Source organism: Diplotaxodon limnothrissa, linkage group LG1 (assembly GCF_057381915.1).
Source record: "Diplotaxodon limnothrissa isolate DT_005_m linkage group LG1, D_limnothrissa_male_GT1.1, whole genome shotgun sequence".
Taxonomy (NCBI): domain Eukaryota; kingdom Metazoa; phylum Chordata; class Actinopteri; order Cichliformes; family Cichlidae; genus Diplotaxodon; species Diplotaxodon limnothrissa.
The window spans coordinates 23,473,407-23,496,830 of NC_140596.1; the positions used below are offsets into that span (position 1 = coordinate 23,473,407).

The 23,424-nt window shown below is 39.2% G+C and overlaps 1 protein-coding gene across 2 annotated transcripts; it reads right to left on the bottom strand.

Annotated features, from left to right (window-relative positions):
- Positions 1–867: 867 nt before the first annotated feature.
- On the bottom strand, positions 868–20,621 carry slc39a13 (solute carrier family 39 member 13). 2 transcript variants are annotated; one of them, XM_085344483.1, is made up of 10 exons: positions 20,501–20,621; positions 16,386–16,751; positions 13,972–14,079; positions 13,628–13,770; positions 8,529–8,645; positions 5,450–5,539; positions 3,327–3,377; positions 3,057–3,189; positions 2,852–2,951; positions 868–1,785 (listed from the first exon to the last, which is right to left on the bottom strand). In XM_085344483.1, exons 2-10 carry the CDS (start codon positions 16,711–16,713, stop codon positions 1,707–1,709), a joined length of 1,149 nt encoding a protein of 382 aa, XP_085200609.1. In that variant the 5' UTR covers positions 16,714–16,751; positions 20,501–20,621; the 3' UTR covers positions 868–1,706. The 2 variants fall into 2 exon arrangements, with proteins under 2 accessions (XP_085200609.1, XP_085200531.1); XM_085344405.1 differs by having other exon boundaries at positions 16,386–16,767.
- Between the last annotated feature and the right edge of the window lie 2,803 nt (positions 20,622–23,424).

A 23,424-nucleotide genomic window follows, 5' to 3' on the forward strand; every position in this document is an offset into this window, starting at 1 on the left:
TTCAAAGTCACTTCATTCATTCCTCTGATGCTCATCTTGAACTTAAGCAGGGCATCCTGACCATGTCTTTTCCTAAATTCTTTGAGTTGCTGCCATGTGACTGTCTAACTGGATACTGCATTAACAAGTAGAACAAAGTGGCGGGTGAGTGGATGCAGAAAAAAAAATTTCAGTGTAAAGTTATGAAACACAAAAGCTTTTGCAAAGCTTCATGTTTTGATTTGTTTTTTGTTGTTGTTTTTTTAACACTAAACAGTTAAATCCACTCTGAAAAGTGAAGTTATTAAGAGGACGGTGTAAACATCATCAAAATATTATGATTAACATCCATCTGTCACATATTCCAACCCCCCGACTCCAGGAAATAAACTCTTGGGCTAAACTACGCAAGGATGAGAATAAGAATGAAAGACTTGTTTGTACCATTTGCCAGTGAAACCTCTTCCACTACAGAGTAAATAGTGGTTGCTGGTTGTCCTTCTGTGCTGTGACTTAGGAAGGCTCCCACAGACAATAAGCTGCTCACAGGCTGATGACTAAGGAAGGCAACCCGTGGAGGAGTCGTTATGGCAACAGAAGCTTGCCAAATAGACTGTGTTGAAATTGGACAAGTGTGAACACACAATCAATACCCTCCCACACTGCCATATGACATTTTAGGCAAAGGACCTTTTGCAGTAAAATTATGCTCACGGTGGACAACAAGGTCAGCTGAACACGTCGCACTGTCTCAGCACCCACGCACAACTCTATCAGTCAAAATATCCCCAAATCCACTGAATCATGTGTCCCAGTGCTTCCTCTTGTCTGCTAAAGCATGGTGTTTAAAGTTAAAAATAAAATGGCTTCTTTAAACAGAGATGCTGGAAATTTACTGGTGATTTTATTCAGTGGTGGAAACTTTATATTAACAACATGACATGAACATCTGCATGGTTAACTTTCTAAAAATGTGTCTTAAGCATTACAAAACTGTTAGTGAAAACTAAATATGAAACCATACCAATCATCTTCTTCCTCGTGAACTAATTTCAACTTTGTCAGAGTCAAGTATACGGCGCCGGCACAGCTTTGTAACGAGCCCCGACTTCTGCTCGACAAAAGGTGCAGCCTGTGTTATGTTAGGGAGATAAAAGCATATCGAGTGTACTTTGGTGAGGAGCCGACTCTAAAGCGTTAAACCGTCCTGATTTCTTGGCACTTATTTCTGAACAAGGCAAAATGACAATGTGGTGCACGTCTGATGAATCCGTTTTCTCGTTTTCAATAAATACGCAGCAGCTACATGAGAAACAGAAGATGGGCAGCAGTAACAACACACAAAACATTTAAACAATGTAGCTCTGAATACACTATAAAGAGGGAGGTCCTTGTACAGGGCCGGTAATACTTGTTCTGACCAGGTACGTCAGGCGTACCCGTGTAAAGATACATGTGCAAAACATCATGATTATCTGTTCAACAAAAGACAACTTGGTAACAGAACTCCAAACGATCCAAGTTTGGCACATTTTGAAGTGTCCACATCATTTGTTCCGTCGACAGTCGTCCATCCGTAAGGTGCCAATGCTCTGTCAGACGTTTTTTTAAGCATCACACAAAAGTTTCTATGAACATATATGACGGGTAAAAGATATGAGGAGAACAGGATGTTGCTCCGCTATTAAGTTTTAGTTTTTGGTAAGGCAAAAAGGGTGTTTCCGCCATTAGCAGTCGAGAATGGCAGAGAGCAGAGCCATGACAGCCACGCCACAGAAAATGAGCAGTACCTGCATCAGGGAGTGTCTGGAAAAGCAAACAAAAAGATAATAAAACTTTAGACATTGAGACTAATTTGAGCACATTAAAGGAAACCATCTGCCCTTTTTGAAACCACAGAGCCAGTTTTCCATTCCTTGCTAAGTTTTATTCTACTAAACGATCGGTCACAAACTACACACTGGCTCTTTCAGCCATCTCCAATGTCTCCCCCTGTGGCCTCGAGCAAAAACTAGATTAATATGGAGCATGGGAATAAAAAAATGGCCATTTGTTTTAAGGGTGTGCAACCAAAGGACTGATAAGCTCATGCCATGGCAAGGAGTCCATTACCCATCATAAGAATGACTACCACTCCTACAATCCTCTATTCTGATTCCTTTGCACAAACACAGGTAGGACTGAAACTGTCCTGCAGAGCTTTAAATAGCTGCTTTGTTACAAAGCTAGCCTAACCCCCCCCCCCCCCCTCCCATAAAAAGGCTAATATATGCTTTCCTTTTACTTCACACTTATAAAAAAAATAAAGTAATTTGTTATTTCAGTTCTATAATTTCATATACGCATCAAAATCAAGATGTTGCTATAATAAAATGCTACTGCAACTAAAAGCAGTTAGGTGTGTCAAAAGATTTCAATATTTAAACCTATTTGTGATGTTGATAGGCTTCTTTATATTAGGCTGAAGCATGTTTTCCATGCAGATTTATTTTAGGTTAAACAACAAATAAACAAACAAAACCCCACTCTGGCTGTTTTGATAGTAAATGCTGGTGTCCCATGTATTAATCCATCTTGGCTCACATTATTGCCAAAGAACACATAAAGATGTGTATAAATATACATGTGGTGTGAGTCAAAGCCGGACGTTCGGTTTCCGGCAATACCAATCACAGATGAACATCTGTTTGTGAAAACATGCAAATTATTAAAACAGATAAAAACAAACAAACAAACATGTGATTTAAAATAATTCTTCTTGTTTGAAATCCATTCGACATGCTGGTTAGACCCCGAGAATAATGCTGTTGATTTCCTCAGTAGCAGTAAAAGCACTTTAATAAAGGACTTCTTTAATAAACATCCATCATACCTGAAACTGGATTCCTCGAGAAGGTCGGGCACTACATTCACCAGGGCTATATAGAGGAAGCCTCCAGAAGTGAAAGGCAATATCCAGCTACTGGCATTTTCTAGGCACAATATGAAAGTCTTCTTACTGAACATGGCGACTGTAAAATGCACTCCAGTTATTAATAATGTGTTTGCTTGTGTGTTGTGTATTGGCCCCATCCTACCTGTGCCTTTTGGTGACTGAGCGCACAGAGCGAAGAAAGCTCCGAGGACCCCAACCAGTGCTGTAGACAGCTGCATGCGAGCAGCACTCCATCTGTCAAACCCAGCCCTCAGCAGAATGGCAAAGTCCCCCACCTGCAGATGATGATGTTACCCACATAAAAAAAATGGGTAAACATTCAGCGTGTTTACAAACACTAGAGCACTTCCATTCTTCCGATACGCCTTAAGCAAAGTAAACTGTACAATTTAGCAGCAACTCTGATCCTCACCTCGTGTGGGATTTCATGGAGCAGGATTGCGAAGGTGGTGAGGAACCCAACCTGCAAGAAATGTATCATTAGTGCTGCTTTGTCCTACACAAAGAGCCTAAAGAAAACCACAACTGAGTCAGGTATGCGTCAATTATTTCTTGTTTTGTTTTTAGCATGAATTAGGGAAGACAAAATCTCAGCAGATCACTATAAGTGAGCTTAAATTTTTTTAGCCACAGTCAAGGAAAAATGAAAATCTCATGAAACAAAAAATGTAGTTCATACATCAGTAAGGTCAAGTGACAGTGAAGGTAACTTAAGCTGGTTTAGGCTTTAAAAAGCTAGAGTAATAGCAGCAATGACCACCTGCTTTTGAAACAAGACCTCATTGATCTGAGGGAAGTTGACAAATTTATAAAGTCCTGATTATTTCATTCTCAAAATAAATATGTTGAAAGCACGATCATAGACCAGTGTGAATGAAAAAAATTGCTAATTTTACACTGTGCTAAATGCACAACGAGTAAACAGAAGACACTGGTGAGATGTCTTGTATGTGCATGTTTGAGACATTGAGTTAACTTCCTCTCTGGCACACGGATCCATAGTTCACGCTGCTTGCCTTATGTCTCTCCAGCTGGACTCCCATCCCACTGCTACAAATATACAATAACTTACTGAAGCGATACAAATTCATGTTACTGCAGTTTGGAGTGCAGATTTTTTCAATAAGACCGTAATGCACCAACTCAAAGGCTGCTCCCACAAGCCGAGGCCGTATATTTCTTCAATTTCAGACACTGTTTCGTCGTTTGGAATAATTATTATTGTATTTTGTATTAAAGTATTTATTATTCAACCTTTTGAAGTGCAAACAACCAACTTTGTATTCACACTTACCCACACTCAGTGGACATTATGTTACTGAGTCTGATGTTTCCTCCTCTGAGGTTCCAATAACAAACCACTGACATGTATTTATAACGCTGTGAAAAAGTATTTGCCCCTTTCTGACTTCTTTTTTTTGGTGCATTTTTGTCACACTTACACGTTTGACATCAGATAACCTGAGTAAAAACAAAACACTTTTTAGACGATGATTTTATTTATGCAAGTGGGGGAAAAAGCTACGAGGTGGTTGAATTATTTGTGATTAACCACTCAGTTTCACTTGCCATACCTGCAAAGTGAAGCAGGTTAAAAGATCACCAAAAGTAACATATCATACCTCAATCATGTAAGTGTGACAAATTAAGAAATCGTGAAGGGGAAAATATTTCGGTGCATTGTATAGTTTGTATAGTATACATTATACTTGTATAGTGTAAAACATAAGGCCCGAGGGCCAGAATCAGCCCAACAAAGGCTCCAATCTGGCCCACTGGAAGGAGTGAATAGACTATGATGTTTAAGCTTTTCCCCCCTACTTATATTAAAATCACTCAGGAATTAAATGTTTAGTTAAATGTTTTTACACTGACAGAAACGGCACTTTCACTTGTCAGGGCCAGTTCGATGAAAACAGAGTAAAATGTGTGTCTTCAGACAAATATTGCTTCTTGTTCAAGAAACAGAATTTGAGGGGCTGCTACTCGACAGTCAACATTCAAATACAGTATCTGAAAAGCTTCCATTATAATTATAAAAGAGTCCAGCATCAGCTACTGCACTGTATTTACAGTAACCAACTGTCAGTATGTGACTGCAACTTCAGGGAACATCGGCAATTATATTGTAAAACCAGGAGTTCTTTCATGAATATGCATGCAGGAGACTAATTGTGAATAATCACATTCTCACAAAACTACTTTGCTGAATCAGTGTGGTTTTGAATTTGCATATTTTCAGCACAAAACTATCCAGATAAACTAAAACAAGGCGCCGCCACTGTTTTAAAGCACACTTTCGAGACTGTCACAGCTCTGTTGCCATATTGGTTAGCTGGCATAAAGCACACATAGAGCTTGAGTTATTGCTGGACCCAAAATAATAACTGCATCTGAAACCAAGAGCAAAATAAAGAGCAAGCACCTGAGCTTGAAAAAGCAAAGCTGCTAATATTACATGCAGAGTACTTTAGATGTAGGACAAGCTGTTGGCTTTTGTGTGTAAACTACAAAAGAGGTGTCACCTTATCTTACCTTTTTGCTAACCAGGAAGCTCCCAGATACTGCCAGCCCATGGGTGAAGTTGTCAATGCAATTGGCGAGTAGGTTTAGGTATCCACTCATCTGTGACACAGAACACATGACACATATGTCACTGTTAGTCACATTACTGCATATTAGTCAGAACTGAGAAAACAGCAGGAATGGATCACTTCTGTTAAAGCACAGCCTCGGCAGAACTCCACTGCAACATTACATCCATGACGTAAAGTGTAGATGTTTACAAAGTTTACTTTGTGGACCACATACAACTAAAAAAAAACTATTCTGGAAAATAAAAATAGTTTCTAGTTGACTAAATGCTCGAGACATCTAGAAAATAATTAGCGCAATTTCAGTGTCTTTAGTGTCTCAGTGTTTTTCCACATTTAGTCAGTCTAATCTCACCATAAACAAACACATGAACAGGCCTTGGGTTATGTCCAGATGTCTCCAAATTTGACTTTGGTGAAATTTTTCCATGATGTGACTTATTCTTGCAACACATTTTTTTTAATGGTGCAATAAAGCAGATTTTTTTTGTTTTTTAAATTTCTTCTCTGGAGCTCTGGCCGACCAAAGTTCAGTCTTATCTAACACATGTTTGACACCCACGCCACTGCGAACGAATAAACTAAACATAATAACACATAAAAAGATTTTGGTGATTAACTCTTGACTTTCTCTGCCAACTTTCTTGTTACCGTCTCCAAAAATAAATTGTTTATTATGCTGTCACTAAACACTCCCTGGTTCAAAAAACTCAGTGCTCCAAGCATGATATGTGGGGAAAGTGGAACAGCTTTGTTTTTCAGTAAGCTCCTGCTTTGTCTTTTCAAGGATCCCAGTATTTATTTGCACATACACAAATTGCATGTAAATGCAAAAGCAATGTGGTCCAATTCCCGGCTTGTATACCGCCACCAAACAAACTTTATACACAAAATGGAAAACAAAATTTTAAAAAAAATTAGTTACAAAAAGTTATGACTTTATACTTTTAGCTCAGTTGTGATCTACCCATTTTCACAAATCAAGGTAGGTTAAATATACACACAAAAACACATAAAGACAGACAGACACCTCCCCAGTGTATTCATCAGACTGGTCATATACTGGTGGAAACCCTTATGTATGGGATCACATTTGATCAGATATTAAATTGGTATCACTAACCTTTAAAATCTTTAATACATACGCTATATGTGTAAACAGCAGCACAATCTGTTTGGTGCAAGTATACAAGCTGCGAATGGCACCCCATTGCTTTTGCATTTACGCACGATTTAAGTATGTGCAAATAAATATTTACATACTTGAAAAAGGTAAAGAAGAAGCTTATTGAAAAGGGAAAGAAAAAAAAAGAAAACTGGTCCACTTTCACTACATATGATTCTTGTTGCAGTCAGTTTTTAAACGACAGAATTGGATAGGGCGCACCATGTCCAATACAGGGTTGTGACTGAGGGTGAAGTCATATCCCAGCTGTCACAGGATAGGGCAAGGTACACTCTAGGTACACATAGGTCACCTGTCTATCACAAAGCTAACAAAGAAAGACTGACAACCTTGCACACTCCACCTACAGCCAATTTAGAATCATCACCTGGCTGAATATTAGTAGTTATACCTAAATTATTACAATTAGCAAATTAATAAGAAAACACAGCCCAAGCCATCCTAAGAATTCCTCTATAGACACCTCGTGAGGTGAGGACAACCATGTAATTTAAGACACTTTCACTGCAATTTCAATAGGTGTTACAAGGGGCCATAACACCCCCTTAAAAGGGTTTATTTAGGAGAAAAATACATTTTGTAATAATTATACCTGTTATAATAGTTGCTGCTGGTGCATTACTGAGGACCAGCTTTGAGGCAACTATGAATGCTATAGCCATGAGCAGGGATATGGTCCACTCAGCAAACCCCAGCTGGGAAACCCACCCAAAACTAACTTGTATTAGCTACACTTCATTGCCCCCTTCTTAAATAAGGATCTGAAACCTAAATAACCAAGTCCCATCATACTTCACACACCTCAAAGTAGGGCAGGGCAATATGGCCAAAAATATTTATCACAATATATATTTGAAAATTTGCGATAATGATATAACTGATGTGAGACAAAATACTTCACAACTCCACAACTTTATAAGTGCAAAAAATCCCCATCACTTTATTTTCACTTAAACAAACAGCTGTTTTTAACAGTGCAAATGCAAATTTTTCGCTGACAGCTTAACCAAAAGGCACTTTTGGTTAAACATGCAAGCGGACCGGAAATAACGACGGTCTGCTTGCATGTTCTACAAAAAAAAGAAAAAAAATTGCTTTGGTTGCCATCTGACAGACAAAAACGAAACCAGTTCCACATCACTGAAGTGCACGTTTTTAAAAAACAATTCTGGTTAATCTGTTTCATTCAACGATCCGCTTTTGCCCTTCTCATTCTCCTTCGCCGCTATGCTTTTTCCGCCATGTGTGTATGAAAACAAAGGCACTGCGCAGATAAGACTGTGAACTTTCCTTTGTGTCCTCTCTCACCCTTAGAATGACCCTCACTCAGCCTGGCTCTGGCTGAGATCTCAAAAAAGGAGTTCTTCATCCCCACTGTCGCCATGTGTTTTGCTCATAAGGAATCGTTGTACGCTTGAGGTTGTGCATCTTTACAATCCATTGCACGATGAGATAACTATTGTTGTGAACGGGCACTATATGAACATTTTTATATTGAATTAACCCATTATTTATGTTACCAACCAGCTTATGAGACATTTTAAAATGTAGCTTATACCCTAAAAAATAAAATTGTTAGAGAAAAAGGCATTGCAAAGGACCCACAACAGAGTCGTTCTACAGCAGAACTGATTATGCAAGTCTCTCTTCCTGGTTTCACTGAACCAACTATGTTGCTATTTATTACTCAGTTGGAGAAAGTAAATTTTTTTTTCTTTAAATGTATTTCTTACATAAGCAAACCATGTCAAATTCTTACCCCAAGTGATGCCCCCATCTTTCATCATTTTCTGTCTTTTTGTTAACCGGGATATGTTTTGGTTGTCAGCCTTACCTTGATTTTCTCTGATCCTTCCTGCAAACTCTGCTTGGAGGATTTCCATGACTCAGCATGGTGCCTGTTACTGAGTGATACCACTGCTTTTCCACTGAAAACTGAATTAGGCTGTGTCTGTGGAGGAAAAAAACGGAAGGGGGGGAGAAGGCACAAATGAACACATCTTCTCAACAAGAACTTTAAAAAAAAACAAAAAAAAAACCTCATTTAAAATACAGTTATGGTCAAAACAGTAAGGAAATGGTAATGCCTGAATCCCACAGTGCAGTAAACAGTCATGTTACTGCTGCTCCTGCCGTGTGTCAAACAGTTCACCCACAGGCGGCTTAACAGCTGGTAAAACATTCTCATTATATTTTGACCTTCTTACATTTGCGCTAATAAGCAGTCGTTTGTACTTTTCATTTGTTTTCTCAGAAACAACGAAATCTCCTTTAAATTCGACTGCCGCTCCATCATGTTTACATTTTCATATTATAAACAAAACAGAACGAGAGAGCGAGAACCATTCATCTTAGGCTATAGGGTTTGTTTTCCGAGAACAGCCAGCTTCCTTGTCCCATTATTCAGAAACCACTTACGCTGCCATTTAAACTGATAGTCAAATTAAATGAGAGGGAAATAGGCTGCTGACTGCTGGTCGCCGAAAGGAAATTTTTGCTCCATGTGTACGATTGAAGCATGAGGAAGTAATAAAGCGTGATGAATTTTGGGGGGTTATCAATCTCCTCCAACAGATTGGAGCTAAACTGTCGGTGCCAAATAGTCTGAGTTTTGCCTAATGAGAAATTCAAAATGACCTAAGAAGCCAGAAAGTGATAAAAATCCTATCTTGACATTTTCCATTTGACTCTGAGGCTCTCCACGCGTTTGTTCGTTCTTCTTAAACACTGACCCAATTAGAGTAAAGAAATTTAGTTCAGCTTGTTATACTTTTTGCTTTCTATGGAAAGATTTGCCACACAATATTATCAGAGAAAACACCTATAACCACCTTCTCGTTCTCTCATTTCCCGTCTCTTGCTGCCTGTGTCTATAAGTTGAGTATTATCCTTTGGACACTCAAATGGCTAAAGCAGCTGCTACACCCCAGCGCTATAAATAGACACCAGTGGAGGAGCTGAGCCATGGACTCCAATCTTCTCCCTCAATAGCAATAGAAAGATAAGAAAGGGAATGAGGCTGCCTTTACAAACGTACTGCTATCAGCCAGTGTGTTTGTCACTTTATATTATCTCCATCAACCCCTAAACAATAAACTTAAACAACTAAGAATGCTACAGTATTTAAAGTTAATAGTTCATTTATAGATATTTAAATAATAACTATAAATAGTTGTTTTTTAAACCAGTGCACATAAATGCCACGTCTCATGTAGGTGAGGTTGTTCATGAGTAAACATATATGTTTACCTACAGGGGATGGTAAAGGCAGAATTCAGATGAATACACATATAAGGTGTTGTGAAAATGTGTTTGCCTCCTTCCTGATTTCCTATTTTGTTGTATATTTGTCACACTTAAATGTTTTAGATCATCAAAAAAATGTAAATATTAGACAAAGATAACACAAGTAAACACAAAGTGCAGTTTCTAAATAATGTTGTTTACTATAAAAGGGGAAAAAAATCCAAAGCTACCTTTTCCCCCCACAAAGACAGAGCAGACACTCACTTTGCTTTCATGCACATATGCCCAAATTTATCACCCCAGATACATCGGTATCTGTATTGTCTGATTTCTGCAAATGATTTCTGATTTCTGATGAGATGACTCAGGAGGGGTGGGTTATTTTTATCCTCCCATGAGGCTCTGTGGAATCACCAACGGCCAACAGTGTTGTGGAAAAAGTATTTGCCCCTTCCTCATTTCTTGTTTTTGCACATTTGTCATGCTTACATATTTAAGATCATTACATTACAATAATGCGGTTTTAAAATTACTATTTCATTTATTAGGGGAAAAAGCTATCCAAACCTGATCTCCCTTGTTAAATTATTAATTCTGACTAACCACATTTTGTGGAAAATTGATTTCAACTCCACTAGGCCCCACCCAGCCCAGATTAATGCCAGAACTGTTGAATCACTTGTATAGATGCTGTGTGACAAAATAGCTCAGAAAGCAGCTTAGAAAGAAAATCATTGACATCTTTCAGTCTGGAAAGAGTTACAAAGCCACAATAACTAGAGAACTGCAGTTAAGATCAGAGGTCATGACTGAACAATAAGAAAGAGACTGAGCAAAAATGGCATCCACAGGAAAGTTCTAAGCCAAAAAAAACCCCGCTGGGCAAAAAGAACACAAAGGCTCGTGTCACATTTGAAGCTGGAATAACTTTGGAATAACCTGGATGACTTGTCATAAATGCTGGAACCATGAATTCTGCTCTCCACCTGAACATCCTGAAGGAGACTCTCCGAACATCAGTTCATCCCCTGAAGCTCAAGCACTTGGGTTATGCTGCAGTACAATGATCTGAAACACACTAGCAAGTTTACCTCTGTATAGTTAAAAAAAAGTGACCTAATCAAAATCTTGGACTTAAATCCAATTGAGATGCTTTGGTGTGACCTTAAAAATGCCGTTCATGGTCGAATACCCTCCAGTGTGGCTGAAATAAAACAATTCTGTAGAGTGAGCTACAATTCCTCATTGCCATTTACCACAAACACTTGATTGCAGTTCTTGTTGCCAAGGGTGGCACAACCAGTTATCAGGAGCACATACTTTTTCACAGCACTGTTTGGCATTGCAGCCAGACACCAGAGGAACGTATCATTATAGTAGTGCTATCCAACCTCTGAAAAAATGTGCGGCCCAGACGTGCAAATAAAGAAGTGCACAGATGAAAAAGGGACGCACACACAACGGGAGTTTATTTCTCACGTCCAGCGTGAAGAAATGTTTGCACACTGATATAAGCTGAGGGATTTACCCAACTAGGGCTGGGCGATATGACCCAAATTTCATATCTCGATATTTTTTAGCTGGATGGCGATATAAGACATATATCTCGATATTTTTTTTTTAAAGCCATAAAGTAAGAACAAAAAGAGAGTTCTTAGTCAAAGCTGTGTCCCAGATGTCACACAGGCACTTTTATTAACATAGAGCAGATGTACATAAAATTTACTCAAAAATAAATTATGAGCATTTATTAAATAATAATGCTCCATAAATAAAAGAAAACAATGTTGTTTTTGTGCATAACAAAAAGCTCACAATTGTGCAGTCAGAATGTAAACTAAAAGACGCTGAGCATAATAACATAGACAGATTTCACAGCTGCTCTGTTCCCAACTTCTCCTGTGTGACTGATAGCCTGGAGTTTGAAATCCGCTTCGTAACCACGTCTCTTAACAGGTGCCATTTATGGTCCTTATACACACACAATACGGTAATATTACGCTGAAGCACAGTACGTATCACTCCGCGAGGCTCAGCCGTAATGCTCCGACAATCCATCAAGCGGTGCAGCTCCGTAGCTTACCAAAGTCGTACTAAAACATTTTGACAGATTGCTGAGCGCCGTGTACCACATAAAATCGGTTCGCGGCCATCAAGCACAACCAGAATTCATACAAAAGGCGCGCTGTCAACTTTTGAGAGAATGAAAGGGTTTTAGGCCGTGCAGCCCCTCTGGGCTGCATGGCGTTAGCGTGGTTAGCTCGTTAGCGTGGTTAGCTAGCTAACACGTTGACGCGGTCCAGCCCCACACACGGGGCGATGCGCAGTAACTCGTTAACGCAGATTTGCCGTGTCCATCTTGTCGCTTCCTGCAGGTGAAGCGATGGGGGAGGAGGGGGAGTTGTGTTGAGTGAAGGAGAGGCGAGGCCGAGTAACGTTGCGTAAAGACAAAAGTGGACGAAAGAGAGGCAAACTTGCGGCTCCACAAGTATAATTATAACGTAACATAGACTATATCGATATAAAGGATATTGTCACATCTTATATCTCGTATAAAAATATATCGATATTTTTTAAAAACTCGATATATCGCCCAGCTCTATACCCAACCATAATAATAAATGCTAATTAGTGAACATAAGTAGCTGGATATCAGATAAAGAGCCACAACGTTGAGTCACGATATTTTTCGGCTCTTTAATTAGGGGTCCAGATACACAAGTGTATGTGCAAGTACAACCTTATGCTCTAATTTTAAAATCAGTCCAAAAGTCAGTTTTATCCTCCTGTTGTCTCTCATTTGATGATAGGTATGAGGGATCAGTGTAGCTGCACCACATACACACCAATTTCAAAGTGCGCAGAAGTCCAGACCCAGTCACATCTGCTGGGAGCGTCACTTACATGTAAAAGTGCAGCACGAAAGCATAGCTTGGCAGATTAAATTGATCATGAATCTCAGAATAATCACAATATTAATATGAAGCATCAATTTTAAATGAGATAAAAATTGACCTGACTGTCAAGCTACCCCAAATCACTTTGATCATCATAACCCTATTACTCAGCTGTACGACACGTAGCTGTCCTCCCCTCTGTGCTGATAGTAGTGCGGACATGAGCAGTGTTTGTGTAATTTGTTAGCCTGTTAAATACAACGCTGGAAAACTGGCAACAATGACCCTGTCCAATATACAAATCCTTACAAATGAGCAAATTAAAGAGAAGACATAAAAATCCATCTCTGACAGCACAGTGATGCTGTTAGCATCGTTAGCTTTCTGTGTGGACTTTGCTTGCTCTTTCTGTGCCTATTGGGGTTCTTCCCAGATCCTCCAGGGTGAACTGATGCTTCTAAATTGGCTATAGATGTGAATTTGAATTCTGTCCAGTATCTGTCCCCGATTTGGTCAAATAGCTCACAAAATGGATAGATGGCTATTTCTCTCTCACTGAACAAGAATGCCGATGTGCATATTTCCCAAAATCTCAAGCTGTTGGTGAAAGCGTCATGTGATGTTTCAGTCATAGAAAAAAACTGGCAGAATTATGCTGACTGAACACAAATGCATTCTGCACCAAGCATACCAATGAAAAGATAAATATGTGAAGGCTTGTATTGACATGTGTGTGCGCAGCACTGAGCATATTCTTCTGAAAACGCAGCATTTCAGCAGAAATACTTACAGTCGAGTTAAAATTCAGGTCAGAAACTGAAGTGGAGTTCTTGGGGCTGTCTTGGTCTGGGAACATTTTCTCCAGGAGCAGGAAGGCCAGCAGACCGATGATTACCCACAAGCCTTGTGTCATGTAGTGGTTTTGTTTACCAGCTGGAAGGGTAGCAAACAGACTGCAAATAAGGCTGAGAGAGCAAATACACTTCATAAGATGCTTCAGGAGAAGCAGACTGTTAACAGTGAAAGCAAGCTGGTGTCTAAATATTACAATGATAGTAAACATTATTAGCAATTATAGAAGAATAGGTCAAATTGAATAGAGGTGGTGAAGGCACTGGTGGAAAGGAGACCCACCTGAAGAGCCAGAGAGCTCCCAAGCCTCGGGAAGTAGGTGGAGGAATACATCACCCAGGAGACCACCAATAGCAAAGCTCAAGAGCTGTTTCAGCTTATGGCATCCAGCTGACAAAACACACACACACAAAATATCAAGGTAACAATTATTTTGCAGAGTAAAAGTTATAAATAATTTTATACAATTTTCATGTTTTTGGTTTACAATTACAAGCACAAACTGATTCCACTTTCCACTCATCAACTAATCATTTTGTCACAAGAGACATTAATACACAAGAGAATCTCTGGCTCACCTTACTAATATTAACCATGCTTACTCACGCGCCCTGTTTTTATTCCTGAGGAGTTTCCTTGGTAATGACTAATGTCTCACAGCCTAAAATACACATTTGGCCTGCCACGTTCTTTAGGGTGGGGCACCTGAAAGAGGCCTCAGACTGACCTACAATAACATGTCTAGTTACTGAAGCTCAACAGTAAAAACCTCTCTCACTCTTCAACCATATGTTAACTGGTTAAAATTACAGGCAGGTATTGTAAGGGTACATTACTGCCTGCCAGGGATGGGTACTAATGCCTGGTACTAAACAGGCAATGGGGTGAAATGTTAAATAATGAATAAGCTCTGACGTAATTGGTTCTGCTCTCAGGACTGGGGGAGGATGTAATGCATTTTCACCATTTCCAATCTAGAAACTTCTCTTGTAGACTGCGTGCGAGGCCCACTGGCACAATGCTGCACATGTATCGAGACCCTTCGTTTAATAACAACCACAAACGAGAATGCAACATACAAAAATGTGTCTAGAATTCAACACCACTCACTGCCACAAGCGCTGCAAGTCTTTTCTTGTCAGGGCAGAAATGACTAATATCTTGAAATATCTAGCGGACATCACTTACTGATAATGTCGTTTTCCACTGCCATGTCCAAAACAAGGAAAATACTGCATGTGACTGCACAACTCAGTATTTCTCATTGAAAATCCACTGCACAAGTAGTGCCAGATCTATTAGCCTCAGATGTACAAAATTTTGGTTCCAATTAGAAAATGTCGGTACGTGAATAAGTTACGACTAAGGTGCTAAACATCACAGTGCCTCAGTGCAGCCTCACAGAGCTGTTGGTCCGGCTTCCATTTTCCCGCCTATCGGGCATTTCTTCTTTCATTTTTATTTGGTGTGGACCTGGGTGACCTTTAGACTGACAGTTTGAGAGTCTTTCTGTTCAGTATGGTATTTTAATGCCTCGTGGCAGGGGGGTGGAATCATTATCATGAGGTCACCACAGGAGACGATCTGTTTACCAGGAAGCAGCAGTTTTCCAAAAGGTTTGAGTACCCTTCACATTAAACCATGAGGAATGTGCAGCTGGGTTTAGGAGAGGCTGACCAGAACTACTTGTTGATCATACCGGGATTTATTATTCAACAGCTGGAAATCTGGAGATTTTAGCTATATCGTTGTAAGAAGCTTTGAGAATCAGCGATGCCAGGTCAGACTTCTGTAACTGTAACATACTTCCTTGATTCACTACAAGCATTTGAAGTCTGAACTCTTGTCCTTTAAAACACTGCCATCTCGGTTTATGTTGACTATTGACTATACTATTGTCAAATGTATTTTTGAGCAAGTAAAAAGGATTATAAATCTAAAAGTTTTGGCCAATTGGTGACAACTAGGGACAAATAACCCTCTAGGGAATGCCCAGACTGGTCGGCGAACTTTTATGAGAATACACATATTTTTGGTTGGCAGATGGTCACCAAGCAGTCTCTACACCCATGTGACTGAGGTCTTCCATATTTACATCACCAAGTAACAATGCAATGCCATAAAGCCCCGCAGAGCAATTATTTAGTGTGCCCTCAAAGAAAGAATGATAAAACGAAATGTTCTCTTGTTGGCTGCAAGACCAAACACAAGACTGCTCATGCATTCCTCGACATCAGAGCAACTGAAGACTCAGTGGGCGACCTTTACTGTAATAGCTATGTTAGCTCAAGAGAAATCTTTTTATGTTTAAGGTTAACAACATCCAGCGTGACAAGGGTTACCATCTGTTGTCTTCATTCTGTGTGCATGTTGATTATATTTAATACAATTACAGTCCCGCCAACTGTGTTATTGTTTACATGTGTGTTTTGTTTGTTTTCACTGTCAGATGCATGAACATGAAACAGTGACACAAACGCAGCCCATTAAAACAGGTGCACCCTAGCTTTTGTTATGCCAAATGACCCTCACAGCATTGTCTATTGTTTCACCTACACAAATATGTGTGATCGGCTTCTCTTGCATAGCGTCACATATGGTAAATGTCTATGCAGGTTTATCATTGCAGTTATAAAATACATGTTATAATATAAATAATGCACAGGCATACTGATGTTGCACATCGTCTCTTTCACCTTCTGTTTTGAGGGCTGCTCCAGCTTCAATGGGAATGACAAGAAGGGGGAAAATCCCACTGAGGCCTACAGCAACAGAGCCCACGAGAGACAGGAGCCAAATATGAGCACGCTCACTGGCTAAGAAGTCTGCTACTGCCTGGAGGCCTGGGAGGTCATCTGTCAGGCTGGGGCCTGGTCCTGCAGCTGTGGCCGTCGCATGAGCCATAACTGTTTGTGTCATCTTCTGGTTGCTCGATGCCCCCCTGGAGGTCAGCATCAGCAGGGCAACCGGGATAAACAGAGCCGCTACAGCCCAGCTGGGCCTCCAGTAACGTCCACCTTTCATCCGTTCCAAGGTCCGAAAAATACTTGCAACCAGTAATTCTGTAAAGGAAGGAAACTATAACAAAAACAGGTCTTCTCTGTAGCTTATAAATGTACTTTTAAAAAAACAACAACAAAAAAAACATATAATTAAACTGAAAACTTCTAAAACCTTTCAAAACGGTTAATCTTTGCAGCTGAGTAGATGGAATTGGTGTTTCTGCTGCAGTTTTTTTTAATTTTTATAATAAAATAAAATGAAAAATGAACAGAAAGATTGAAACACAATCTACAAACATCCTTCTGAAGAACAGCGATTATTTCCATGGAACAATTTCTTAAAAGTTATAAATCACACACAGTACTGTGAAAAAAATCTTGAGTCACCCCTCATTTCTTTTTATTTCGCTCAAAGGAAGCCAGGCTCTCTCAAGCTATTTCAAAATGTGTCCACTCATTTTTTCAGCCCAGTTCTTGACCCTTAACATTTTCATAGGACTTTTTTTTTGGAGCCAATTAACACTGACCTATGAAGCATAAAAAGAGATTAACAAGTGTTCTGTTTACACATATCGGACAACTTTTAACCAGAAGTAATTTCAAATTATGTCTTTAGTCAGTTCCAAAAAAACAAAATTTTATTCCAGTTTCTTTAAGAGAATCTAAAAACAACAAAGATTTCACAGTTTGCCAAGCATAAAAAGTTTGTTTGGTTTTTTTTGCACTAGGAAGGTGATTCCCACAGACCTAATACCGTAAAACTTCACATATGTCAGTATGGTATGAAGAGAATCCTTAACAATTTGAGAAAACTGGACAAGTGGAGGACAAAAGAAGAAGTGGGAGGCCTAAAAACTGTCTATAACGGATGGAACAGTATCTAAAAATCATGTCCTCAAAAAGAAAGAAAGAAAGAAAGAAAGAAAGAAAGAAAGAAAGAAAGAAAGAAAGAAAGAAAGAAATTATTCCCAAAGAGTAATGTCTTTAAGACATATATAAAAAAAAGAAAGAAAAAAAAACACACACACCAAAGACCTGACACAGGACCTAAGATGATCCCGGTACTGTTCACTGAAGGCTCACCAGAAATGACCTCAGTGTAAAGGAAACGGAAAAGCTGAAGTATGTAATTACACATCATAAAGTCAAAGATAACTTTTAAAAAGACGAGTATAGGCCCTGAGGCCCTGATAGTAAAAAAGACTACATTTTATGTATGTATGTATGGCAAACTACATACACAAAAGACTACAAATGCAAAAGTTCGCGCTGACGTCTATTCCAACGTAGGAAGTGTTATGAACAGCTGATCGGATCGGTAAAGCGTGTTTCTGGAATATTATGTTTTTGTTCCTGCAAGCGCTTTTTATGCAGTTTTTGCAAAGCTTTATGTGGAAGGAAACCGTGACCGAGGACAAGCTGATGGCATCAGATGTAAGTACAACTCCTCCGGTTTCATATGCAAAACAAATTATTGCACTAGCTTACGCGGTTCAGGTTCTACAGGGATTTAAAAATAGTTACGCAAAACGGAGCGTGCTGCTCTGACCGGCTTTAAAGGGTTAACAATGACTTTAAAAAATAATATAAAATAGTGTGCAACACCACTGAAGTTTTTTTAACCTCTCTTTTCAACCAACGGCAGTCACTCTCCAAATAACTTCTGCTTAGTTTTCCGAGCTTCCTTCGGGTCCTCTTAATCAGCGGTCTCCAACCTTTTTTGCGCCACGGACGGTTTATGCCCGACAATATTTTCACGGACCGGCCTTTAAGGGGTCGCGGATAAATGAGGGAGGGGCTAATAATCGGCTCAGTCATTTTTAATGATCGTTGAAAGCCCAGATCGTAATCGTGATTAAAATTCGATTAATTGAGCAGCCCTAACGCAATGCCACCTGGAAAGTGTCTGTTTTGCAACACCTTCCATTTCTTTCAGCATGACAATGATGTCAAACACACTGCCAATGAAGTAACAGCATACCTGGATAGAAAAAAAGCACACAAACACAAACAGAACAAATAGCAGCAACATTCAAAGAAGAGCTTTGAATGTCTTTCAGGAAGCCTGGAGAACTATTCCTATATTTCCATTTGTGTTAGTATTTAAGTGGAAAAATATTTAGAAATGAAAGGTGACTTTAGACATTTGCCCAGCACTGTAAACCAGGACCAGTATACACTATATACTGTGTATGTAAGTACTGGGGGATGACACAGTTTTATTACTGGCGCTGTACGCCACCACAAGAGATCTGAAATTAGACATGTCAAGACAAAACTCAAGTGCAGGTTTTCAGAGTTAAATCCACGGTTTCATGAAAACTATCATACTAACTATAGATATTAAGCTATTACTGCCATTTTTTATTGCCTCAAAAAAAAAAAACTTAAATAAAATCATTCTAAATAATACAAGCTGCTTTTACCTCTTGTTGTTGGTTTACTAGAACTGGGAGCACTGATCCAAATATCAATAGTATCAATAGCAATGGTGGTTAACACCTCAAACATGCACTATGAAAAATGTCTGAAACTTTTTGTGTTGACTGCCACGTCCATTGTATTTATAACCTATTGAACTTTTAAACACAAGAAGCTGACCTGCTTTAGAGCATTTACAAAAAAACTCCACTTTTAATATGCATGAAAAGATGAAAGGTGTGTTTTGTTACCAAATTATTGTGAAAAGTGAGAAAAAAAATCAAGTGCTTCAATTTGCTATGATGATACTTAACTCATAAGTCATAACACACTGAGGTCCACTCCATAAGCTGCCTTGTAGGCTAAAAATATCAGTATTGATATTGATATTTCCAATACCTGCACTGTATTTACTTGATATTTGATTGATACCAAAATTTGCAATCTGGCCGAGCACTACTATTTACAGCATTTACAGCCTGTATCTGTCCACAGCTTTTGTCCACTAACAAAAACGAGACTATAAATTATAGAGCTGTAATTCATAAACCCTTCCTATAATTTGTATATACAAGAATACCCTCAAACATAAGCCAAGAGTATCCCTGTATTTATTAGGATAAACTGTAACTTAAATATGGTGTTAGGTAACAGTAGCACTACACATACTGGTCCCATTAAAACATCTGTGGATTTGATTTTTACTCAACTTCCATCAATAAATAGAAACTTTTTAAACTCTCGGTAAACACTGGAGGCATTAAAAAGACTTTGGCATACATGTGACAAAAGTTCAGCTATGCTGGAGGAAGAAAGTTCCAGAAATAGCAGACAGACTTCCTCCTGGCAGGAGCCTATTGATATTTTTGTACAAGCCTTTTTTTTAACAGTGACTGCGAAAAGTTTAAGTGCCTTTAATTTATTATCGATTAATCACATTTTTGCAAGGGGGAAATGTATAACACGTTTACGTCGCTGTTAAACATCCAGTTTGACACTTCCCTGCTTGGGATTTCCCTGGAATTGCAGATTTAAGCAGCACGGAACATACGCAGTTGCGCTGTGATATTAACCGCAGAGAAGATGCAAGGACGGTGGTGAAAAAAGTCGCAAGCAGTGCGGCAACTTAAAAAAAAGCGGTTAACTCAAAGTTGTGTCAGCCAAGTTTACACTTGGGGTCTGGTTAGCAGGCTAACGTTAGCCCGTAAACGTGCAGACGGGCACAGCTACAGAGATTAGCCTCGCTGACACGCAGCCACTTCACATTAAAGCTAACCCTGCTATAGCTAGCACCAATTTCACAAACTTACAGATGGCGTCAGTGGTCAGGAAACCAAAACAAATAGCAGTCAGCATGTGGCTTTTTTTTTTATTTTTATCTCTAATACCTTGTGATTTCGGCAATCTTTGCACCAGTGTGTCCCTGCCATCCAGGCCGGCTTGATAAAATGCAGGCTGAGTTCCTCCAGACTCCAGCTGCTGCTGCTCCTGCAGACAGGGATCCGTTAGCTGCAGCGCACCAGAGACTGCGGGTCACCGCGGCTTCCCCAGTCTCCGAACCATACGCTGCTCCAGACAGCCACGTATCAGGATCATGGAGGGGAAACATAAACAACAGAGGAGAGGCACAGCATGGATCCCGCCCCACCAAAACGCTCCAGGAAGTAACTTTATTGCCCCCCTCCCTTCTTTCACTCGGGACCCTTAAGCTCTCTAAATCAAGGCCAAATATCAGCATACTTTTCTTGCTCGGGTAATTTTTATTTTTACTTCAGTGAAATGGCGGGATGTAACTAGATACCACTAGCACAAAAAAATCAAATCCTAACCCAAAAGAATTGTATAATTGGTAAGAGTGTTTGAAACAGATTTCAGAATCGACTGATCCGATTAGTCGAACAAAAAAAAGATTATTTGCATCAAATATAAAAAAAACATGCCTCCCATGTTTTTCTTTTTTTAATGAGAGTAAACTGAATAAGCATTTGTTTGTTCTGCAAAGTAAGACAAATAACTATTATTGTGCTTTAACAGTTTACACTTTAAGTATATATAATAATAATTTTAATTAGTTATAACAGAACAGATAATTCATGTTATCTATAAAGAAAAGTTTGGCTACCATCAGTATAGTCCATCACAGGTGTAAAATGTAGAAGAAACAGCTATATACAGTTGTGGTCAAAAATTTACATACACTTGTAAAGAATATAATATAATGGCTCTACCGAGTGTCCCGTTATTTCTAAAACTCTGATTTTTCTCTGATAGAGTGATTGGAACAGATGCTTCGTTGTCACAAAAAACATTCATGAAGTTTGGTTCTTTAATGAATTTATTATGGGTTAACAGAAAAAAGTGATCACATCTGCTGGGTCAGAAATATACATACAGCAGTGCTAATATTTGGTTACATGTCCCTTAGCCATTTTCACTTCAATTAGGCGCTTTTGGTAGCCATCCACAAGCTTCTTGTTGAATCTTTGACCACTCCTCTTGACAGAATTGGTGCAGTTCAGTTAAATTTGATGGCTTTCTGACGTGGACTTGTTTCTTCAGCATTGTCCACATGTTTTCAATGGGGTTTAAGTCAGGACTTTGGGAAGGCCATTCTAAAACCCTTATTCTAGCCTGACTTAGCCATTCCTTTACCACTTTTGATGTGTGTTTGGGGTCATTGTCCTGTTGGAACACCCAACTGCGCCCAAGACCCAACCTTCATGTTGATGATTTTAGGTTATGTTGAAGAATGTGAAGGTAATCCTCCTTCTTCATTGTCCCATTTACTCTCTGTAAAGCACCAGTTCCATTGGCAGCAAAACAGCCCCACAGCATAATACTCCCACCACCATGCTTGATTGTAGGCATGGTATTCTTGGGGTCAAAGGCCTCACCTTTTCTCCTCCAAACATATTGCTGGGCATTGTGGCCAAAAAACTCGATTTTTGTTTTGTCTGACCACAGAACTTTCCTCCAGAAGGTCTTATCTTTGTCCATGTGATCAGCAGCAAACTTCAGTCGAGCCTTAAGGTGCCGCTTTTGGAGCAAGGGCTTCCTTCTTGCACGGCAGCCTCTCAGTCCATGGAGATGCAAAACACGTATGACTGTGGACAATGACACCTGTGTTCCAGCAGCTTCTAATTCTTGGCAGATCTGCTTTTTGGTGATTCTTGGTTGACTCTTCACCCTCCTGACCAATTTTCTCTCAGCAGCAGGTGATAGCTTGCGTTTTCTTCCTGATCTTGGCAGTGACGAAACAGTGCCATGCACTTTATACTTACAAACAATTGTTTGCACTGTTGCTCTTGGGACATGCAGCTGCTTTGCCCCAAGTGACTTTCCTGACTTGTTCAAGTCAATAATTCGCTTTTTCAGATCCATGCTGAGCTCCTTTGACTTTCCCATTGTAGCGTTTGTGGGCGTTTGTATCCAATGAGCCCTATTTAACTGGCCTAAGAGAAGTCACCAGCTGTCGTCACTCATAATCACTCACAAGCAGTTAAGAGGCTATGCTATGAAGCTCAGTTCACTGACAACTTTCTAAGTCACCAAAATTGCTAATTCATGTTGCTGTATGTATATTTTTGACCCAGAAAATGTGATCACCTTTTTCTGTTAACCCATAATAAAGTCATTGAACAACCAAACTCCATGAATGTTTTTTGTGACAAAGAAGTATCTGTTCCAATCACTCTATCAGAGAAAAATCAGAGTTTTAGAAATAACGGGACGCTCGGTAGAGCCATTATATTATATTCTTTACAAGTGTATGTAAACTTTTGACCACAACTGTATATAGTCATTGTGGCTTACGATAATTAGATATATGGATTAATCTTACTGCCTTCATGTGGAATATTTTTAGTATCTGAGGGATTTTTTGGCCTAATATCACTGCAAAACTAAACAAACCAGAGTGTGAAAACCCCCCCCCCCCCAAAACAAAATAGAATAATGGTCAAAAAGAGAGATGCATACTGTCATTATCATCCTCATCGGTCCCATTATTGTTGCTGTTAGATACAGTATGACTGTAAGTGTCATTACACAATGCAGGTCTTATTGCAGACAGTGTTACTTAATATAAATAAGGAAGAGAGTGTAAACTACAAGCAAGTTACTCCTTTGCTGCTTTCGTTGTATTTATTTACAGGAATCAAAAACACTTAAGTTCTGGCTTGTCTTCATATTTAAAAGCTGGTACAATTTTATCTTTAAATTCAGTTAATAAAAGTTTTAGAAAATGAACGTGGTATACTGTTAACCTTTATGTCCATTATGTGTTTTATTATGAAATCAAAGCTAAGTAGGC

Bases quoted from the DNA above. Each gene is read 5' to 3' on its own strand.
- slc39a13 (XM_085344405.1), bottom strand. From the start codon at position 20,542: ATGGCAGGGACACACTGGTGCAAAGATTGCCGAAATCACAAG. The intron at 8,646-13,627 runs GTAAGTATTTCT...TTTCCTCCACAG, and splicing joins ACCTGAATTTTAACTCGACT to ACACAGCCTAATTCAGTTTT. The intron at 3,190-3,326 runs GTGAGGATCAGA...CATCATCTGCAG, and splicing joins TCCATGAAATCCCACACGAG to GTGGGGGACTTTGCCATTCT.